The 21,736-nt window shown below is 46.3% G+C and overlaps 1 protein-coding gene across 5 annotated transcripts in view; it reads left to right on the top strand.

Annotated features, from left to right (window-relative positions):
- The first annotated feature begins 11,665 nt into the window (after window positions 1-11,665).
- The window catches only part of USP34 (ubiquitin specific peptidase 34), a 179,950-nt gene continuing 169,879 nt past the window's right edge, over window positions 11,666-21,736 (top strand). For 2 of the 5 annotated variants that reach the window (XM_084901047.1, XM_084901045.1), the window contains exon 1: window positions 11,676-12,258. In XM_084901047.1, the coding sequence (XP_084757173.1) occupies window positions 12,216-12,258 (43 nt within the window). In that variant the 5' untranslated portion in view covers window positions 11,676-12,215. Of the gene's footprint in view, window positions 12,259-21,736 lie in introns of all 5 variants that reach the window. The other 3 variants (XM_084901049.1, XM_084901048.1, XM_084901046.1) reach the window with 3 other exon arrangements.

Here is a 21,736-nt window from a genome sequence, read left to right as displayed (position 1 = left end):
GATACTTTTTTTTCTCTGACTGGCTTATTTCACTTAGCATAATACTCTCCAGGTCCCTCCATGCTGTCTCAAAGGGTAAGAAATCATTTTTTTACTGCTGCATAGTATTCCACACTTTTTTTTTTTCCTCGTCCCACTCAGTATTTCTTTGGAGCCTACGAAGAAGACAGCATGCACTTAATTTATGAACTCTCTCTTTGGTTAATCTATCAGAAAGACTAGAATTTTGCAAACTAAGACACACTTTTTTTTTAATGTAGTCAACTCTTTTTTTTTAGAGAGAGAAACATAGATGTGTTGCCTCCCACATGCACCCCAACCAGTGATCAAACCCACAGCCCAAGTATATGTGCCCTGACAAAAAATGGAATCTGCCACCTCTGGTGTATGGGTCAGCACTCCAACCAACTGAACTACAGTCGCCAGGGCATGTAGACAATTTTATTCTCCTTCAACCATAAAGTAGTCTTTGGTTGTACAAATAATACACTATTTTTTATACTGCACGAGGACATAAGAAATCCACTGCTCTCTAACTAGGTCCCTGACACTGAACCTCCTTTCCCTACAACTAAAACAGGAAAAGAAACCCAGGGCACCCTGCCCCCACTTTGGTCTAAGCATATTAAATTAAGTCAGACTTATTCAACATGCCCATCAATTCTAAGAGCAAACTTTTTTTTTTTTTTATATATATTTTATTGATTTTTCACAGAGAGGAAGGGAGAGGGATAGAGAGTTAGAAACATCAATAAGAGAGAACCATCAATCAGCTGCCTCCTGCACGCCCCCTACTGGGAATCGAGCCTGCAACTAAGGTACATGCCCTTAACCAGAATCGAACCTGGGACCTTTCAGTCCGCAGGCCAACACTCTATCCACTGAGCCAAACCGGTCAGGGCAAGAGCAAACTTCTTAAATACATTTTACCTTTTTATGATTTGCCTATTTCTTAGATATAGAAAGAAATGATGTACTTCTCCACTTGTTTTCCTGACTGTTGGTAATGGTTACAAGAAATTTTTTCACTCCTGCGTTCACTTAAAGTCTGAGTCTTCATGTACAGGGACTACCTACCCTTTAGGTTTCCTTAAGCATCACAAATAGTGTTTTCTTAAAAACAAACAACAACAACAACAACAATAAAGATTTTTAAAAATTTTTTTAAAAAATAATAAAAGCTGGGAGGTTACAGGTGGCTCCGAGCTGGCCAGGTAATCCATGGGACCAAAGCTGACTGTTAGCACCCCAGGCGGGTGTTAGGCTTCAGGGATCTGATAAGTACTTAATAAAGGTCTAATGCTTTATTTAAAAAAAAAAAAATTTAAAAAAAGCTTGATTTGTAATGGTTGCATGACATAAAATGGACATTTCTTGAATGAATGAATGAAAAAAAAAAACCAGTATAGAAATAATGAAATAATAAGCCAGTTATTAGCCTATAGGAAAAACTACTCTGCTTCTGCCACTAGGTATATCCCTAGTGGGGGGTATGCAGGAAGCAGTTGATCAATGATTCTCTCATCGATGTTTCTAACTATCCCTCTCTCTTCCTCTCTGTAAAAAATCAATAAAATATATTTAAAAATATTTAACTTGTAAATTCACTAGTCTGTTGTGCTTGCTTCTTTCCTTTCTTAGTTCTTCAAAGCTATATATTCAGGGTGATCTCTGATGCAGTATAATTTTATTTCCATGAATTTATATTTAAAGGAACTTCCAGAATCTTTCTGAATTCAGTCATCACAAGATAAAGTTGATTAATGAATTTCCTTTTTAAAAAAAAAAATATTTTTTTATTCGTTTTTTACAGAGAGGAAGAGAGAGGGAGGACAGAGAGCTAGAAACATCGATGAGAGTGAAACATCGACCAGCTGCCTCCTGCACACCTCCTACCGGGGATGTGTCCGCAACCAAGGTACATGCCCTTAACTGGAATCGAACCTGGGACCTTTCAGTCCTCAGACTGAGCCAAACCGGTTTCGGCAATAATGAATTTCCTGAATTTAATGGAGTCACAACTCTTGGATAGCTCCAGAGATACTTAATAAATGTAAAATCACAACCTCAAGCAAAAGTCATAGATTTTGGTAAGTCTGAACTATTTAACCCTTTGCACTCCGAACCATTCTGGACGTTGGCTACCAGCTACTCGACTCTACTTTGCGGCGGAGTGCATTGAAATAACTCATTTCCCCGTAATCACTAATAAACTGCAATGTCCCCTGAAAGGGGACATCTGAGTGATATGCTAGAATTCCGATGTCCCCTGAGAGGGGACATCCTAGTGATATGCTAGAATTCTGATGTCCCCTGAGAGGGGACAGCGGAGTGCAAAGGGTTAAAATTTCTCAGGCTGCCTCTGCTAAATAAGTTTGAGAATGTGCCTGGATTTTCAGTCATCTGCTTAGTTAAGCTGACTCATTTCAGAAAATCCTTAGAACATTGGAGATTAGAATGTCAGAATAATCTTGAAAAATATGCCTTCAAATAGAATAGTTCAACTGTAGTCCGGCCAGCATGGCTCAGTGGTTGAGCGTCGACCTATAATCAGGAGGTCAAGGTTCGATTCCCAGTCAGGGCACATGCCCGGGTTGCAGGCTTGATCCCCAGTGGGGGTCATGCAGATGGCAGCCTATCCATGATTCTCTCTCATCAGTTTCTCTCCCCCTTCCTCTCTGAAATCAATATATATACTATATTTAAAAAAAAAAAAAAAAGATTAGTCCAACTTTAGCTCTGTGAAAGCATATTGCTTTTATGAAACTTCTGAAATAGAAGCTGAAAGTCATGAGACAAGTTTGAAAAGTTCCTCCCGGTGCAGTTCTGAGCCTTCTCATTCCACCTCTCAGTCTACCCAGAAGGTATCATCCATTCTGGTTTCAGACATAATCTAAATGTCTCTTCCAATTTAAAATTTCTGCTTATACTTCTTTTCTGCCCATATACCTTTGGATCTTAGGCTTAATAAGACAAGCTGAATTTTGCCCACCCTATCTCTATAAAATTCAAAACAATCTAGTTCTCCTTCAGTGTTCCTTTTCACAATAGCACCAACATCCCTTTAAGTTTTCGTGCAAGAAATCTGGGAATCACCTTTGACATCTTCCGTACTCTCACATATCCCCTCACTAGGTTTTATTCAAGTCTACAACATAAGAATAGATCTTAAATCCACCTACTTCTCTCTTCTTCCATTGCCATTAACCTAGGTCTCATCTTTCCTGGATTACTGATAGGTTTACAATATGCACATCACCTGGGAATCTTAAGCCCCAACTATTGAATCAGAACCTATATTTTAACAAATCTCTACATTATTCCTATGCACAATGAAAATTCTTTTCCCACCCTAACTGGTTTGGCTCAGTGGATAGGGTGTTGGCCTGCGGACTCAAGGGTCCCAGGTTCAATTCTGGTCAACAGCATGTACCTTGGTTGTGGGCACATACCCAGCAGGGAGTGTGCAGGAGGCAGGTGATTGATGTTTCTCTCTCATCAATGTTTCTAACTATCCCTCTCCCTTCCTCTTTGTAAAAAAAAATCAATAAATATTTTTTTTTAATTTTTAAAAGAAAATTCTTTTCCCAATGCAAACCTGATTGTGTTACCTCCCTGCTTACAACATGATATGACTGGTATAGTAATAAAGCAATTGATTATATTTCTGAAATGGAAAAACAGCATTATTGTTTCAACAATATATATGATGGCTTATTTCAGGTTGCATACATGCACATGCAAATACAAATGGTCATTCAATGTCTTATTCAAAGTTGGAAGTGCTAACAACGTATTCTATATAAATGGCAATGGTAAGATATATACCTTAATAAAAAAATTAAAAAAATGGCAATTAGGTTCTGTTATATAGCTCATGATATTAAAAAATTGTAATTATCATGAGGAAATTTAAAAATATATATATTGTATTGATTTTTCACAGAGAGGAAAGAAGAGGGACAGAGCTAGGAACATTGATGACAGAGAAACACCGACCAACTGCCTCCTGCACACCCCCTCACCGTAGATGTGCCCGCAACCAATGTGCATGCCCCTGACTGGAATCGAACCTGGGACCCCTCAGTCCGCAGAGCTACACTCTATGTATCCACTGAGCCAAAGCAGTTTTGGCATCATGGGGAAAAACTCTTTTAATCTAAAAAATTTTCCCATTATAATTGCAATTTTTAAATATCATGAGTTATAACATAACCTAATTCTGGAAAATAGGGAGAACAATAGCACACAGCAGACAAGGTGCTTGAGAGAATTAAATGAGTGCTTAGAACAGTGTCGCACAGTATGTACAGTAAGTTATCTATGATTAATCTTTCTACTAGCATTTACCCCAATTTCTCTTTGAGTCCAAAGTCTTTTTAAATATATTTTTATTGATTTCAGAGAGGGAGAGAGAGATAGAAACATCAATGATGAAAGAGAATCATTGATTGGCTGCCTCCTGCACGTCCCCCACTGGAGATTAAAGCTGCAACCTGGGCATGTGCCCTTGACTGGAATCTAACCCGGGACCTTTGAGTCCCCAGGTCAATGCTCTAAAAACAGCCAAACCAGCTAGGGTGAGTCCAAAGTCTTAAAATAGTTTTTTACTTTAATAGTTTCTTCTATAAATGGTCTTCAGTCTACTGTAATGAGGCTTCCGTATCCATAATTCCATCTCTCATGAATAATCTTGTAGATCTCGTTTTACTTGACTTCCCAGCATTCCATAATTGTCATCTTTTCCCTTGGCTTAATTGGTACCAAACTTCCCTCCCTCCCCACTCCCTTACCGGATTCATTACTCGTTGGGATATCTTCTCTTCCTCTAATTCAATTCAACTTCCTCAAGGCTCTGTTTTAGGTTCTTTTTTTTCACTGTATAGTGTTACCTCTCCCTATATTACTTCATGACTTCACGTACCATTTGTGGCAGACACTGTGAGTAAACTGACTTAATAACCACTGCCAGCTAGCTTTTCCTTGAGGCTTAAATGTGGCCATGTGACAATTCTGAGAAGTGAGACCAAAAGTAAAGTTAGCTGTAGGGCTTTCTTGAAAGTTTTTGCTTTCCTCATGAGGACAGTTGAGGGAAGTGGTTCTTTCCTCCCCCTTCATGTCTGGAACCTGTAAAGCTGAATGTGTAGCAGTTCTCCTCCCCTCCCCCACATAACAAAGAGCTAGTAAACTAAGGATTGTTTTCGTATTTACATCTCCAGTCTGGGACTTTCTTCTGATCTTTAGATCAACATAACTGCCAGCTCAACAACTCCTTCTGGTTGTCTCACAGGCACCTCAAGTTGAGCAGTTCTAAAATACTACATCTTTGAATTGACCCCATCCCCTTCTGGTCCTCCAAATGATCCCTATCTTGGTAAAGGGCACCACTATACCCAGTTGTGCATATCAGAAATCTGGATACTTCCCCAATGCCATCATCTCCCCATACCCATAAACCAAGACTTGATGAACTCACTTTTTATGCATTTCCTTCCTATAACCTTAGTTCCAGCTGTCTTCATCATCATCTTGCTGGATTACTATTACTGGTAGTAACCCTCTGTTGTCTCTACCTCCAATCCATTCTCTATAGATTACTCAAACTATTTTATTTTTTTTATTTTTTAAAATATATTTTATTGATTTTTTACAGAGAGGAAGTGAGAGGGAGAGTTAGAAACATCGATAAGAGAGAATCATCGATCAGCTGCCTCTTGCACACCCCCCACCGGGGATGTGCCTGCAACCCAGGTACATGCCCTTGACTGGAATCGAACCCGGGACCTTTCAGTCCACAGGCCGACGCTCTATCCACTGAGCCAAACCGGTTTCGGCTACTCAAACTATTTTAAAATACAAATATGATTATGTAGCTTCCATACTTCAATTGCTTTTAGGATCTAAGCCAATATCTTAGCAAGATCTGTGGTGCTCTGCAAAATCTGACGTGGGCCTTCTCCCACAATCGGGTTCTGGTTATATTAGCTTTATTTTTGTGTTTCAGGGATTTTGCTGTTCTCTATATCTGTATGCTTCTTATATTGGTTTTCTATTTTTTGGCTGTAACAAATTACTACAAATTTAGTGGCTTAAATTTAGTGGCTTAAAATTAAATTTATATATATATATATATATATATATATATATATATATATATAAAATTGATTTTTTACAAAGAAGGGAGAGGGATAGAAACATCAAAGAGAGAGAAACATTGATCAGCTGTCTCCTGCATACTCCCCACTGGGGATGTGCCGGAACCAACGTATATGCCCTTGACTAGAATCGAACCCGAGACCCTTCAGTCCACAGGCCGACGCTCTATCCACTGAGCCAAACTAGGTATGGCCCTTTCTGCTTTCAAAGCTAGGAAATTGCATTTTTCTGATCACTCTTTTGTAGTCATAGCTCCCCCTGAATAAAGCTGGGAAAGGTTCTCTAACTTGAAAGCTGCATATAATTAATTGAGCACACATGAATAATCTACAATAAAATAATCTTCCTTTTGCCATGTTAAGGTACCATGTTCAGATTCTGGGGATTAGGATATGGCCATCTTTGGGAGTGTGTGTGTGTGTGTGTGTGTGTGTGTGTGTATGTGTATGTATGGGGGGGGGCAGGTATTACTATGCCTACCACACGCTTTAGTAAAACTCCAATATTGACTTTAGGGTTTTTGTTAGGTAACCAAATGTCTTACATAGCAACAAGTAGGCTGTTAGTTGCTAGCACTGATTCAGCTGCTCAACGCCACCAGGTACCCAAACCTTCTATTTTGTCATATTTAATGCCCTGGTTTTTGCTTATAGGCTTATTGTGTCATGATGGCTGCTGCTTCTCCACATATCACATTTGTATCCAAGGCAGATAGAAGAGGGAAGGATGGTGTAGCATACCATCAGTGCTCCTAGTTCTTATCATTTTAGTGCACATGGTCAGACTTCCAGCTGTTAGCTTTTTTTTTCTATGCCTGAGGGTTTTCTTCGGCTGCATGAGAAGCCTGCTTTGCTGCCTATAAATCCTCCTAACAGTTACTAAATCCTCAATCAGTTACTAAAGAGAGTAAATACCCAGCTTCTTTGTCCCTTGGGTAGGATAATTTTTAAAAATATGTTTTATTGATTTATTACAGAGAGGAAGGGAGAGGGATAGAGAGCTAGAAACATTGATGAGAGAGGAACATCGACCAGCTGCCTCCCACACACTCCCTACTGGGGATGTGCCTGCAACCAAGGTACATGCCCTTGACAGTAATTGAACCTGGGATCCTTCAGTCCGCAGGCTTTGGCGGGTAGGATGATTTTAAGGCACATTTTATAATTACTTGTAGTTTCCCAGTAGGATTAGGTTCCAGTTACTCTCAAGAAAAAAGGGTTAGGTCTGGCCAGTGTGGCTCAGTGGTTGAGTGCCTACCTATGAACCAGGAGGTCATGGTTCATGTTGTAGGCTTGATTCCCAATAGGGAGCATGCAGGAGGCAGCGATCAATGATACTCTTGTTATCACTGGTGTTTCCATCTCTTTTCCCTTCCTCTCTGAAATGAAAAAAATACCCTATATAATAAAAGGGTAATATGCAAATAGATCAAACAGCAGAACATCCAATCAAAGCATATGTTAATGAGATGCTGAAATTGTTCAACTGCTTGCTATGATGTGCACTGACCACCAGGGGGGCAGTCAACTGGTCACCCAGTCCCTATGATGTGCACTGACCACCAGGGGGGCAGGTGCTCTGTGGGATCCGGCTGATTGGGACTGAGTGAGATGGGCTGGATACTCCTGCAGTCCTTCCCAGGCTTGATCGTGCACCTGTGGGGTCCTTCAGCCTGGCCTGTGCCCTCTCACAATTTGGGAACCCTTTGGGGGAGGTTGGAGAGCAGGTTCAGGCCAATCCCACAGGCCAAGGCCTGTTCCCCCAGGGAGCAGGCCTAAGCTGGCAGGTGGACATCCCCCGAGGGCTCCCGGACTGCAGGAGGGCACAGGTCTGGCTTAGGGACCCCCTGCCCAGTGCACAAATTTTTGAGCACCTGGCCTCTAGCATATATAGTACTATATATAGTAATATATATAGTAGTATATATTAGAGGCCTGGTACACTAAAATTTGTGCACTGGGCAAGGGATCCCTCAACCAGGCCTGCCCCCTCTCGGGGGATGTCCACCTGCTGGCTTATGCCCACTTCCCTAGGGGGAGCAGGCCTACGCCATCAGTTGGACATCATTAGTGCTGCTGAAGAGGCAGAGAGGCTCCTGCCACTGCCAGTCAGCCCAGCTTCTGGCCAAACAGAGCTCCCCCTGTGGGAGTGCACTGATCACCAGGGGGCAGCTCCTATGTTGAGTGTCAGCCCCTAGTGATCAGTGCACATAGTAGTGACTAGCCATTCCATTATTGAAAAGTCACCAGCAATCTACTAGCTATCAAAAGTGTATGGTAGTTGATTAGTATTAAAATCAATGTACAAGAATTTAGGAGATACTTTGTCAGATTCTGTTCCATAATTCTTTTAGAATTCACGTCTCTATTGACACATATACCAAGATAGCACTGAAGAGTGAAGACTGGAATCAGGAGGCAGGCAGGCAAGCTTCTTGTTTCTATGCTCTTATCTATTTACAAGCAGCTGAAGTAGATAAAGGGTTGGTAAACTACAACCCATAAGCCAAATGTGGCTAGTAACTGATTTTCGTGTGGCCTGTGGGCTAAGAAAATTTTTTAAGTGGTTAAAAAAAACTTAAAAGTCCTTTAATAAAGTTTTATTGGAGTACAGTTCTCTATGGCTCCTTTTCTGCTTACAGTGTAGTAGTTGGGATAAAAAATAGAGAGTAAGCCCTAAACAGTTTGGCTCAGTGTCGGACTGCTGGACAGAATTGTCCCAGGTTCGATTCTGGTCAAGGGTCAAGGGCATGTACTTTGGTTACAGGCACATTCCCATTAGCGGGTGTGCGAGAGGCAGCTGATTAATGTTTCTCTCTCATTGATTTTTTAAAAAATATATTTTTATTGATTTTTTACAGAGAGGAAGGGAGAGAGATAGAGAGCCAGAAACGTCGAAGAGAAAGAAACACTGACCAGCTGCCTCTTGCACACCCCCTACCAATGTGCCTGCAACCAATGTACATGCCCTTGACTGGAATCGAACCTGGGACCCTTCAGTCCACAGACTGACACTCTACCACTGAGCCAAACCAGTTTCGGCTCTCATTGATGTATTTAACTCTCTCTCCCTCTCCCTTCCTCTGTAAAAAAAAATCAATAAAATATATTTTAAAAAGTGAGTAAAATATTTATTGTATCTGGCCTTTCACAGAAGTTTGTTGAAACCTGAAGTGATGATTAAGTGATCATACATGGGAATAATCCTCTAATCAATCCTCACCGGAGGGCATGCTTGGAGAAAAACATTGATCAGTTGCCTTCTGTGTGCCCTGATCGGGAATCAAACTGGCAACTTTTCAGTGCACTGGATGAAGCTCCAATCAAGCCACTCTGGCCAGGGCAAGATTCTCAAATTAATTCACATAATTTTTTAAAGAAGAAAAACTAGAAAGCAACTGATTAAAAAAATATTTAAATGTCAGAATATGTGGTAGTTTTCCTATTTTCAAGAACTGTTAAATATCCTCTGTGGTCTTAAAAGCATAGTTGACAGATAACTTGCAAGTAATTATCAAAAGAAAAGCTGAGCCGAGACCGGCCTGGGGACTGAAAGGTCCTGGTTCCATTCCGGTCAAGGGCATTACCTTGGTTGCAGGCACATCCCCGGTGGAGGGTGTGCAGGAGGCAGCTGATCGATGATTCTCATGGATGTCTCTAGCTCTCTGTCCCTCTCTCTTCCTCTCTGTAAAAAATCAATAAAATATTAAAGAAAAAAAGAAAAGCTGAATCAGTTAGAAATGTAGCTACAAATAATGGATATCTGAGTGTGGATTAAGGAAAAAAGGATTTTTCTTACATAAGCAGGGGATAGGAGCTGCTCAAGGATATACCAGTGATCCACCCACACCTTATACCAATGTACTATCAACTTGATGGTGGCATTTATCTTGTTTGTGGTTTCATTGTCAAAAAACAAAATGGATGCTGTATTACTCTGAATCAGGAGCATGTTTCAGGCAGAAAGAACTAAGGGTTAAGGGGCATGTCTGCTGAATTTGCCCCTTTTATTAGGAATGGGCAATTCTTTTCAAAAGACCTACTCTGCAGAATTTTTATTTTTTTTTTTTACAAGTTTGTAGAAATTACTTTTATATGTTTCCACTTATATCTTCAATTTCTTCCCACCTTTTTTTTAATTGAATTTATTGGGGGTGACACTGGTTAACAAAATTACACAGGTTTCAGGTGCCCTGTTCCACAACCTATATCACCTGCGTTCACCACCAATTCTGCAGATTTTCCCGCTTCTGTTTCGTTGGCAAGGACTCAAACCGATGGCCAGCCCGAGAGCAATCACCAGGTGATTGGCTTTACATCGGTAACAGATATCCCTAGGGGCCTTCCTGAGACTGAGGTCTCTCTCTCAGATGGCACCTGGAAAAACAAACAAAACCCCACTCGGGCTTGGCAGGTGTCCTGTTGGCAGGGAAGAGGGATGGGGTCGGGGGTGATGTTGGAGAAGAGGGATGTTGGATGGACGCTGCCTGCCCGCAGGGCCTCAGGTCCAGGACGTCCACATTTCAGGGAGAGGTGGGCCGGGAAGATGACGTCAGAGCCCCGCGGGCCCGGCGCACCTGCTCCCAGGAGCCTCTGCGAACAGGGCGGGTAGCGGCCTCCGCCTCCGCCTCGGGCGGCAGCGAGGCCCGGGCTCCGGGATGGCCCCCCCGGCGCGGCGAGGTGGTGGGGCGCCGGCTGCCACGGAATCCATGAAACAATTCCTACTCCCTGGACGACCTGGGCACGGGTCTCACAATAGCACGCACCTCCCTCCCTTTTCTCTCAGAACCATGTTGGCTGCAGACACCAGCGAGGAAGGCCTGAGGGCAACCTCCCAAGGCTAACCCACAGCTAGTGAACCAGCCCTTTCCCTCCCCCCGGGTCTCCCGGCCCCGTCCCAGCTCAGTCTCCTCAAAGCTGCTCTTCCTGCGGCGCCGCCCGCGGCCTCAGGGAAAGGGCTTCAGGGGGGCAAGTCCTGAGGGGCCCTCCCGCGTGGACAGGAGGCGAGGCCAAGGCAGACGCCTCGCGCCTCCATTTCTCGCCTCCTCAGGCGTCCCCCGACCCCAGGAAGGAGGAGCCCGCAGGCCGGAAGGTAGCGGGGGACTTGGGTCCCCACGCCCGCGCCTCCGACCCGCCGCCCCCCGCCCCGGGGAAGGGACACACGGGCGAAAGCGGCGCCGGCAGCCCTTCGCGAGCCCGGAGGGAACATGGCGAAGCTCAAGGGCGGGGGTCAGAGCGGCGCCCGCGGAGGGGGCCGTCGTGGGCGACGCTGCGCCATCGCGACCGGCTCGGCGCCTCCGCCATCTTCTCCTCCCTCGGCCCCCTCCCCCAATCCCCGCGGCCGCGCTGGCTGCCGCTGTCTCCCTTCCGGCCGCCGCCGGAGGTCCGGGCGGGGCGGGGCGGGGCGGGGCGGGGGCGGCCGCGGAGGGGGTGGGCGGGGGCGGGGAAGCCGGGCGGAAGAGGAAAGGGAGGGCGGCGAGCGGGCCGCGGCGGGCGCGGAGCGGAGCGTGCGGCGTGTGTGTGTGTGTGTGTGCGCGCGCGGAGGCCGAGTGGGAGGGCGGGAGGCGAGGCGAGGGCGGGAGGCGGGGGAATGAGCGCGCGCGGCGCCTCTCGCGGGCCCCTCCGCCCGGACGGAAAGAGCCGAGCGCAGCCCGAACGCTCTATTAAAATGGCGGCGGCGTCGGCGGTGGCCGCGGCGTCTAGTCGGTGAAGTGACTCTGCTGCTTCTCTCCCCGCCCGCCCCCTCCCTCCCTCTCCCCTCCCCCCCGTCCTTCCCCCACCCCTTCCCCGCCGCTGGCGCCTCGGCGCCCCTCCGGCCTGCGCGCCGCCCCTCGCCCCCCTCCTCTCCCCCGCCCGCTCCGGGGCTCGCCGGCCCCCTCCCCCACCCCGCTCCCGCCCTGTCCCCGCCGCTGCCACCGCCGCCGCCGCCGCCGCCGCCCTCGTCGCCTCCCCGCCCCGCCGGCGGGCCGGCCCCCTCCTCCGCCTCTCTCCCCTCCCCCCCGCCGGCCGGGATCAGTCAGCGCGATCCGAAGCGGGGGAGGGGGGGGCGGCGGCCGAACGATGTGTGAGAACTGCGCAGACCTGGTGGAGGTGTTAAATGAAAGTAAGTAGCCGCGCCGGCGCCTGTCGGGGTGCACGGCCCGGGGTTCCCGCGCCGCCTCGCCTCGCCGGGTCTGGCTGGCCGCTGCGGCCTGCGGAGGGGCGGCCGCGCCGGCGGCGTGCGGTGCGGGCCTAGCGCCGCGGGAAGGTGCGCCGCCTCGGGCCCAGCCAGGCCGGCTTCACCTGGGCGCCTCCCCGCGAGGGGGCCGCCGCGGCGCTGCAGCCAGGCCGGCCCGGCGGCCTGGGCGCCGGGAAAGTTTCCTCATTACAGGTGTCAATTAGCGGAGCCCTGAGGAGGCTTCTCCTCTCCCTGCGGAGAGGGAAGGGGAGGTGCGGCCCGGAGCCGGCTTCTCTCCGCGCTCCCCACCCTCCGATCGACCCTCCGGCCGCCCTCATTTTCCGGGTGCTGCCCAGGCCTCGCGTACCTGCCGGTTTTCTTTCAACTCCCTGGGAGGAGGATGGTGGTTTCTCCCTCCCTCCGGGATGCGTGTGTGTGTGGGTGTGGGGAAATCTTCTGCCAGACCCTTAGATACCTGGAAATGAGCTGTGATAGTCGCTGATTGGAAACTTCATCCTATGGTAAAAAATGGATGCTGTTTCTTAGGGTGCCATTCGTTGTGTTTTCATGGTGAATTCTGTCATGCTAAGGGAGGGTATTGTACCTCAGAAATCATCCCGACATAGTCATGGTCTGTCTCCTGGAATAAAAGGCCTTAGTCCTTAGACTTTTGGTTATTAAAGGCTGTGAATGTGCCTGTACACTGATCTTTTCTTAGCCAGATTTAACATTTTTTATTCCCGGGCCTTGCAAAGATGGTATTTTACCCTAAAGAAACAGGCTGCCTTGCAAGTTAACTACTTCTGGGCCCAAAGGCCTAGTTAGACCAGGTGAATTAGATAAAAGATTAAGGTACAGAAACTTGATTGTTAAGGAAATGCTCATTTACCAACAGCTTATGTGGGTTTTGAATTTGTGTTGGGTATGTGATGTTTTGAAAGACTTTCAAACTACCTATTTCCTAATTATGATTATTTAAGACAATTGATTCATAAAAGGTATCATCTTGTTTGTGTTTGAATTTCACTTTAGTGGCCAAAGGCAATAATAAACGTGGAAAGGTATGCAGTTTACTTTCAACTGAGTGTTTACTTCCTGAAAGGTGGAAGCAGGGTTTTGCCCATATTCAAACTATACTTTCCAATAATTGTGCCATTCTGAAATTCCCTACATTTTTAAAGTTATTTGTATTTTGAGATACCTTTATTGTTGGTGTAGGTGGTTTGATATACTGATAAGCCTAAGTCTTTTTAAGTACTTATTTCAGTAAACTGTATTATGTATCTTAGATATAAGTTGTGTGATTATGGCTTGGTTCTGAAATTGGAAAATGAATAGCCTTGCTGTGTAATATGTTAGGAAAAATTGCTTTTAATAATTTTATTGGTGTTTTAAAAGTTAAACTTAACCAGTAAAATTTAAACATAGTTTCTGAATAAACTGAAGTTAATCTTTTATTTTTTGAAAAGAAGACATAGTTAAAGGTCTTATTGAGGATTATTTGTGAACCCCCTAGAACTGCTTAGGAGCACTCAAACATGTTATGGGTTTATGGAGAGCTAGAAATAGTATGGAGAATTGAAGTAGAATTTAGTTTTTATTACCTTTAAGTAAATTTAGTTAGTTGAACAAGGTTCACAAAATTTGTCCATGCAGACCTTCTAAAAAATCTGTTTATTTTTTTTCCCAAAAACCTGTTGTAATGAACAAAAATAGAAGGATTTCCTATTTGTGTATGAGCCAATGATTTCTGAAAATACTGAGACAGTTTGTTAGTATTTTCTTTAAGGCTCAGTTTAAAAATTTGCCTCCTAAACACAACCTCACAGTGATAATTTCCTTAAAAAAAAAAAAAGTTACTTAGGCATTTTTTTTTTGTAGGTTATACCAAGCTATTATAAGTTGTTTCCTTCCCCCTCCTCACACATCCCTTCCATTATTATTTCTTCTTTGTGTAGTTCCTGTATTTCATACTAACATTTATTTTTGCCTGGATAGGAGTGTACTGTTGGAACTTCAAACTTGTTGAATTGAAGTGTAGGATATATGTCTTCGTGCTAACCTGGTTCACAATAATTAGTAAGACTACTTTCCCCCTTCATAGGTTGTGCAAATATGAGCATCAATTCATTCTTGATTAGAAACTCAGAGTTAAAGTACCAAAATGTTGTGCTAAGAATTCATTTCTCAGTATAACTCCCCTAACAGTTTAATCAAGAGAAGAAATCTATATTTTTGGGTGTTACATTTCAAGTTGATGTTGAAAAATAATTATTTTAAAAAGTACCAAAAAATTAATTTCTTTGAAAGTTTACAACCTCTGACCAAACTTGAAGTTTGCCTGGATACACCAGTAAATGTGCAATCTAAAAATTTTATGTTTTAAATAAAAGGGTAAACATATGTGGATAGTATATGGCTTTATATCTGATATACAGAGTTTTAACAAGGTAAGGACTTCAGATGAATTATTTACTTTAAAATCTTATAGACTGTAAAGTAGTTAAAATAAAAATTGGTAGTAACAGAATGTGAGTAGTTTTTGATGAGAGTATTAATACCAAGTTATACCTCTATTCCTGATGAGAGTCTAAAGCTGTAAACTCTTTAACTGTGGAACATATATCCGTATGCAGACACAATTTTGCCAGCAGGTTAAGGCCCATTGAAGCCTGTCTGTAGAACCAGGCTAAGGATCCCATAATGAGGACTCTTTTTAATGTTGTCTTGATAGATATCCTAAAACTTGAAATTATATTTCCAAATAGCATTTGGCTGTAGTGTTAGAAAAAAATCTCAACAGTGCTAACATTTGAATTTCCATTTTACTTTCTTTGTTTTTAATAAAGAAGACATTTAAAATATATTTTTATTGATTTCAGAGAGGAAGGGAGAGGGAGAGAGAGAGATAGAAACATCAATGATAAGAGAGATCATTGATCAGCTGCCTCCTCCTACTCCTTTCTGTGGGGATCAAACCCACAACCAGGGCAGCATATGCCTTTGACCAGAATTGAATCCGGGACCTCAGTTCACATGCCGATGCTCTGTCCACTGAACCAGACTGGCTAGGCAAAAGGACATTTTTTTTTTTTTTTTTTTAAATCAATCTTTATTGTTCATATTATTACAAAGGTTCCTCATTTCTTCCCCCCTCCACCAGGTTCCCACCCCACCCTCTGCCCCCTCCCCATCCCCCATTGTCCTCATCCATAGGTGCACAGTTTATGTTCAGTCTCTTCCTCCCTCCCTCTCCCCGATAGTAAATCCCTTTTCAGATAGTAAATCTGTTACTTAGCATTTTCTCATATCAATAATACCTCCACATGCCCAATGATACTTCACACAAAAGACATTTCCAAATAGGTCAACCAGCCTCATCCAGGCCCCACCCAAGGCACTCACAGATCAACACCCCAGCGCTATACTAACTCAACACATCCAGATCTAAGCCTTCATCACTTGATTCAGCAGACCCTCAAGTTCCCGCAAAAGTTTCCAGCCATGTCTGAGAGGCAGCCGTGGGCAGGTACAGGCGAGGAGCGAGCTGTTTCGGGCCTGGCTGCTCCGGGCCTGGCCTCTGTTGCTCTGGTTCGTTCCACAACCAGCTGCTCCGGGTCTGGTCACTGCTGCTCCCGACCTAGTTGCTCTGGACTTGGCTGTTGCTGCTACAGGCCTGGCCGCTCCCGACCCGGCTGCTCTGGGACCGGTTGCTCCGGTCCCGGCCGCTCCGGGCCTGGCCGCTCCCAGCCTGACAGCCGCTGCTCCGGGCCTGGCTGCTCCCGGCCTGGCAGCCATTGCTCCTGGCCTGGCCGCACCAGACCCTGCTGCTCTGGGCCTGGCCGCTCCCAGCCTGGCAGCTGCTGCTCCGGGCCTGGCCGCTCCCAGCCTGGCAGCCGCTGCTCCGGGCCTGGCCGCACCAGACCCTGCTGCTCTGGGCCTGGCCGCTCCCAGCCTGGCAGCTGCTGCTCCGGGCCTGGCCGCACCAGACCCGGCTGCTCCGGGCCTGGCCGCTCCCAGCCTGGCAGCTGCTGCTCCGGGCCTGGCCGCTCCCAGCCTGGCAGCTGCTGCTCCGGGCCTGGCCGCTCCCAGCCTGGCAGCCGCTGCTCCGGGCCTGGCTGCACCAGACCCTGCTGCTCTGGGCCTGGCCGCTCCCAGCCTGGCAGCTGCTGCTCCGGGCCTGGCCGCACCAGACCCGGCTGCTCCGGGCCTGGCCGCTCCCAGCCTGGCAGCTGCTGCTCCGGGCCTGGCCGCTCCCAGCCTGGCCGCTCCCAGCCTGGCAGTCGCTGCTCCGGGCCTGGCCGCACCAGACCCGGCTGCTCCGGGCCTGGCCGCTCCCAGCCTGGCAGCTGCTGCTCCGGGCCTGGCCGCTCCCAGCCTGGCAGCCGCTGCTCCGGGCCTGGCCGCACCAGACCCGGCTGCTCCGGGCCTGGCTGCTCCCAGCCTGGCAGCTGCTGCTCCGGGCCTGGCCGCTCCCAGCCTGGCAGCCGCTGCTCCTGCCCTGGCCACACCAGACCCGGCTGCTCCGGGCCTGTCCGCTCCCAGCCTGGCAGCCGCTGCTCCGGGCCTGGCCACACCAGACCCGGCTGCTCCGGGCCTGGCCGCTCCCAGCCCGGCAGCCGCTGCTCCGGGCCTGGCTGCTCCCAGCCTGGCAGCTGCTGCTCCGGGCCTGGCCGCTCCCAGCCTGGCAGCCGCTGCTCCTGGCCTGGCCGCACCAGACCCGGATGCTCCGGGCCTGGCCGCTCCCAGCCTGGCAGCCGCTGCTCCGGGCCTGGCCGCACCAGACCCGGCTGCTCCGGGCCTGGCCGCTCCCAGCCCGGCAGCCGCTGCTCCGGGTCTGGCCGCTCCCAGCCTGGCAGCCGCTGCTCCGGGCCTGGCCGCACAAGACCCGGCTGCTCCGGGCCTGGCCGCTCCCAGCCTGGCAGCCGCTGCTCCGGGCCTGGCCACACCAGACCCGGCTGCTCCGGGCCTGGCCGCTCCCAGCCCGGCAGCCGCTGCTCCGGGTCTGGCCGCTCCCAGCCTGGCAGCTGCTGCTCCGGGCCTGGGCGCTCCCAGCCTGGCAGCCGCTGCTCCTGGCCTGGCCGCACCAGACCCGGCTGCTCGGAGCCTGGCCGCTCCCAGCCTGGATGCTCCGTGCTTGGCTACTGCTGTTCTGGGCCTGGCTGCTCCCAACCCGGCTGCTCTGGGCCGGGCTTCTCCGGGCCCAGCCACTCCGTGTCTGGGTGTTCCTGGACTGGCCACCCTGGGCTTGGCCGCCTCTGCCTCAGGCCTGGCTGCCACTGCCCCAGGTCTGGCTGCTCCAGTGCTGGCCGTTGATGCTCTTGTTCTGGCTGCTGCTGCTCTGGGGCCTGGCCACTGCTGCTCCGGGCCCAGCTGCCACTGCCTTGTGCCTGGCCACTCTAGGCCTGGTCGCCGCTGTTCCAACATTCTGTCCCTTTTTTCTCTTTTTTTTTTTTCTTTTAAAAAAACAAAACAAAACGCATTTATGTTGCAATGTTGGCTGGTGCGTTGAGTTCTGACTAGTCTTTGATTTTTCAAGATCTTCTTTGTATTCTTTCTTAAGTAATTTTACTATCATTTGCTCTCACTTGATTTCTTCACATTGAGAACTTCTTTGGTTTCTTCCTCCTTGTCCTGGGAGCTCAGCAGGTTGGCCTGTGGCACCCCTTTGTTCTCCGCGGGCTCTGCTCCAGCCTGTTGCCGGGGTCGGCGCCGCCCAGGAAGCAGCCCCCGTCCTTGGCTCCGTTGCCAGCGCTCAGCAGTCGAAGGCTCAGGGGCACCCCCCCCACTGGGGGCCCCGTCGCCCGGCTCCTTGCTGGCGCCTGGCTGGCCGGTGTCCGGCAGGGGCTCCTGCTCCTCGTGGCGTTCCTCCAGTCTGGGGCTTTCTTTCTCCCTCCCACTAGGGGAGTCCAGGATCAGAGTCAACAGACTGTCCTCTGCGCACAGTGTGCGCGACTCCGGGGGCTCGGCCTTTCGCCGCGCTCCCAGGACTCCACCTCACAGCTCCGCAAAAGGACATTTTTAAAAGCTTGGAATATATTGGGTGAATTTTACTGTATCAGTTTATGGAGTTGCATTTAGTTTAGGAGATAATTTTAAGTTTATGTTCCTATGCTACTTTTGTTGAATTTGTATGTTTGCTGTTTTTATAGCTATTTTTATGAACAGTTCACTAAGGGGTATTTTTGGATGTTTGAGAATTTGGAGGCCTGAAGTTATGCTTTTCATCATCACCATAGCTAGGTCACTAGTTAATTGAGGTCATTATTTGCCTTGGAAAGGTACATATATCCATATACTTATACTGAGAGCAGAGTGAAAATTACTTTAAATGTACATCAGTCTTTTAAACTATTTGATGTTGTGGATTTTATTCTGTGTGCTATGTTGGGTGAATTACAGTTTACCAGTTTAAAATAGATAATTCATTTGTCTATCTTATCCTTTGAGATAGGCAGGAACATGTATTGGTATCATTTGAAAGATGAAGAAATTAAATGTCAGAAAGACTAAGTGGTTTGCTTAAAGATCATCTGTCATCTGCTTAGTTAGTAGTCATATCTAAGCTAGAACTCAAGACACTCCGATACCAGTATTTGCAGAATAATTCTGTTTGCAGAATACTTTATTGAACCGTTTGTATTGGGCACTTTATCAATTTTTTGAGGTAGGTGCTCTATCACCCTTTTCAGATAAGAGAACTAAGGCTTATGCAACTTGCTTACAGACACGGGACTATTCAGTGGAGGCAGTATTTGAACAAGACCACAGGTCAGGCCAAAAGCCCATGCTCCTACCAGGTGAACCAGTTAATATATGGATTTTTTTCAATAGATGGAGTTACACATATGTTGATATATATGCGTTTTGATATGTATGCTATTTTATATTGACAACAAGCTTCAAAACTTCATATGTCAAATTTTCTGAAACTGTTAAGATCACAGATATTTTTATGCTTAAAAATGTTGAATTTTGTGCCAAAAAAAAGAGCATTTGCAGGAAGTTTTAATTCATTATTTTGAAGAAAAGTGCTGCTGCAAGTTATACTTCAGGAAGCGTCTGGTGAACATACTCTATCTCAAGATACTTGTGAATGCTGGCTTAAATGCTTTAAAAGTGATGATTTTGATGTGAAAGACAAAAGAATGTCCAGGTCAACTGAAAAAGTTTGAACACCAACAATTACAAGTATTATTGGATGAAGATGCATGTCAAACTCAAAAACATACAGAAAGATTAAACGTTGCTCAGCAAACGATTTCTAATCGTTTACAAGCAATGGGAAAGATTTTAAAGGAAGGAAAATGGGTGCCACATAAACTGAACAAAAGACAAATGGAAAACCAAAAAGTCATCAGTAAAATGTTACTTTAATGGCACAAAGAAAGCCTTTTTAGCATTAAATTGTGACTGGCGATGAAAAGTGGATTTATTTTGAGAATCCCAAATGCACAAAATCATGGGTTGATCAACATCGACTGCAAGGCCAAATCACTTCGGAAAGAAGATAATGCTCTCCATTTGGTGGGATCAGGAAGGTGTGGTGTATTATGAGCTTCTAAAACCAGGTGAAACCGTTTATACTGATCACTACCTACAAATAATCAACTTGAACCACGTTTTTCATTGTGAAACCACCAGAATGTGCCAGAAGACATGGCAAAGTAATTTTGCTTCATGATGATGTACCATCACACACTTCAAACCAGTTAAAGACACGTTACAAGATCTTGCCTGGGAAGTACTAACCCACCCGCTGTATTCACCAGACCTTGCTCCTTCAGATTACCACTTGTTCTGATCGATGGCACATGCACTTTCTGAGCAGCACTTCAAAACGTACAAAGAAGTGGAAAATAGGGTCTCTGAATGGTTTGCCTCAAAACAAGAAAAGTTCTATTGGGACAGTATCCACAAATTACCTGAAAGATGGGGAAAATGTGTAGCTAGTGATGGACATTACTTTGAACAAAGCACTTTGGGGGGGATATCTCTCTCTCTCTCTCTCTCTCTCTCTCTCTCTCTCTCTCTCTCGTCTAGTAATAATTAACGTCGTTTTTAAACATTCGTTTAAAATCTTGCTTGGCGTTGACTTGTATTGACATAACCTTCAAACACGTGGTATCTACAGAACGTGTGAAGTGCAATTAACAAGTTTTGCTTGAAAAAGTTTGTGTTTGGTTTGGTTTTTGTTGCAAAACTAGGGCTAAGAAGATGGCGGATGAAGAGCATATTCGGCACTGCATGCTTTACGAGTTCCAATTAGGAAGAAAAGCAAGTGAGGCTGCAAAAAACATCTGTAGTGCTCTTGGTCAAGATGCAGTTAGCGCCAGAAAATGCCAGCGTTGGTTTGAGAAATTTCGCGAGGGAAATTTTTCGTTAGATGACAAGAGTGGTCGAGGCCGTGTGTCCAATTTTGATCAAGAAGCTCTTCAAGCTCTTTTGGTGCAAAATCCTCAAATTACCCAACAAGAGCTTGTGACAACTTTAAATTGTTCACAGAAAACAATTTCCAATCAATTGCGTGCACTTGGCAAAGTCCAAAAGTTTGGAAAATGGGTTCCTCATGAGTTGACCGACAACAACCGTAATCAAAGAGTCACAATTTGCAGTTCGCTCCTCTCTCGTCAAAACCGTTTGCCGTTTTTAGAGCAAATTGTTACCGGAGATGAAGAATGGGTGCTGTATGTTAATTTGAAAAGGCGGCCTCAATGATTGGACAAAAATGTGGCTCCGCAGCCCACGCCAAAACCTGACTTGCATGCGAAAAAAGTGATGATGTGTGTTTGGTGGAATTTTAAAGGAATTCTTCATTATGAACTTTTACCATCTACCCAAACCATTACAAGTGCAGTGTATAGTGCCCAATTGGAAAGGTTAGCCCAAGCTTTAAGAGAAAAAGAACCCGCGCTGATTAATCAGAAGGACGTAATTCTTCACCACGATAACGCACGACCGCATACTGCAAGAATCACTGCTGAAAAACTGCGCCAGTTGGAATGGGAAGTTCTCCCTCAACCTGCATATTCTCCTGATATTGCCCCTTCCGATTACCATTTGTTTCGTTCTTTGCAAAACTTTCTTCTTGGAAAAAAATTTAATAATGAAGAATGCCTCAAAAATGCATTGACCGAATTTTTTGCATCAAAATCACAAGAATTTTACAACAGAGGGATTAAAATGCTTCCTGAGCGTTGGGCACAAGTAGTAGAAAACAACGGCAACTATATTGTTGATTAAATTTTGTTGTATTGTTTAAATAAATTCGATTTAAAAAGTATTAGAAAACGACATTAATTATTACTAGACCTAATAAATAATGCTGCAGCCTTGATTGGTGGTGCTCTGTCAAACCTTGAATTGAAGGGTCTTGGGTTCAATTCCTGGTCAAGGGCAAGTACCTGGGTTGCTGGTTCGATCA

The sequence above is a fragment of the Pipistrellus hanaki genome (genome assembly GCF_964339955.1).
Source record: "Pipistrellus hanaki genome assembly, chromosome: 12".
Classification (NCBI taxonomy): Eukaryota; Metazoa; Chordata; class Mammalia; order Chiroptera; family Vespertilionidae; genus Pipistrellus; species Pipistrellus hanaki.
Note: the sequence above shows the minus strand (reverse complement) of the source record. Positions and strands in the feature narration are given on the sequence as shown.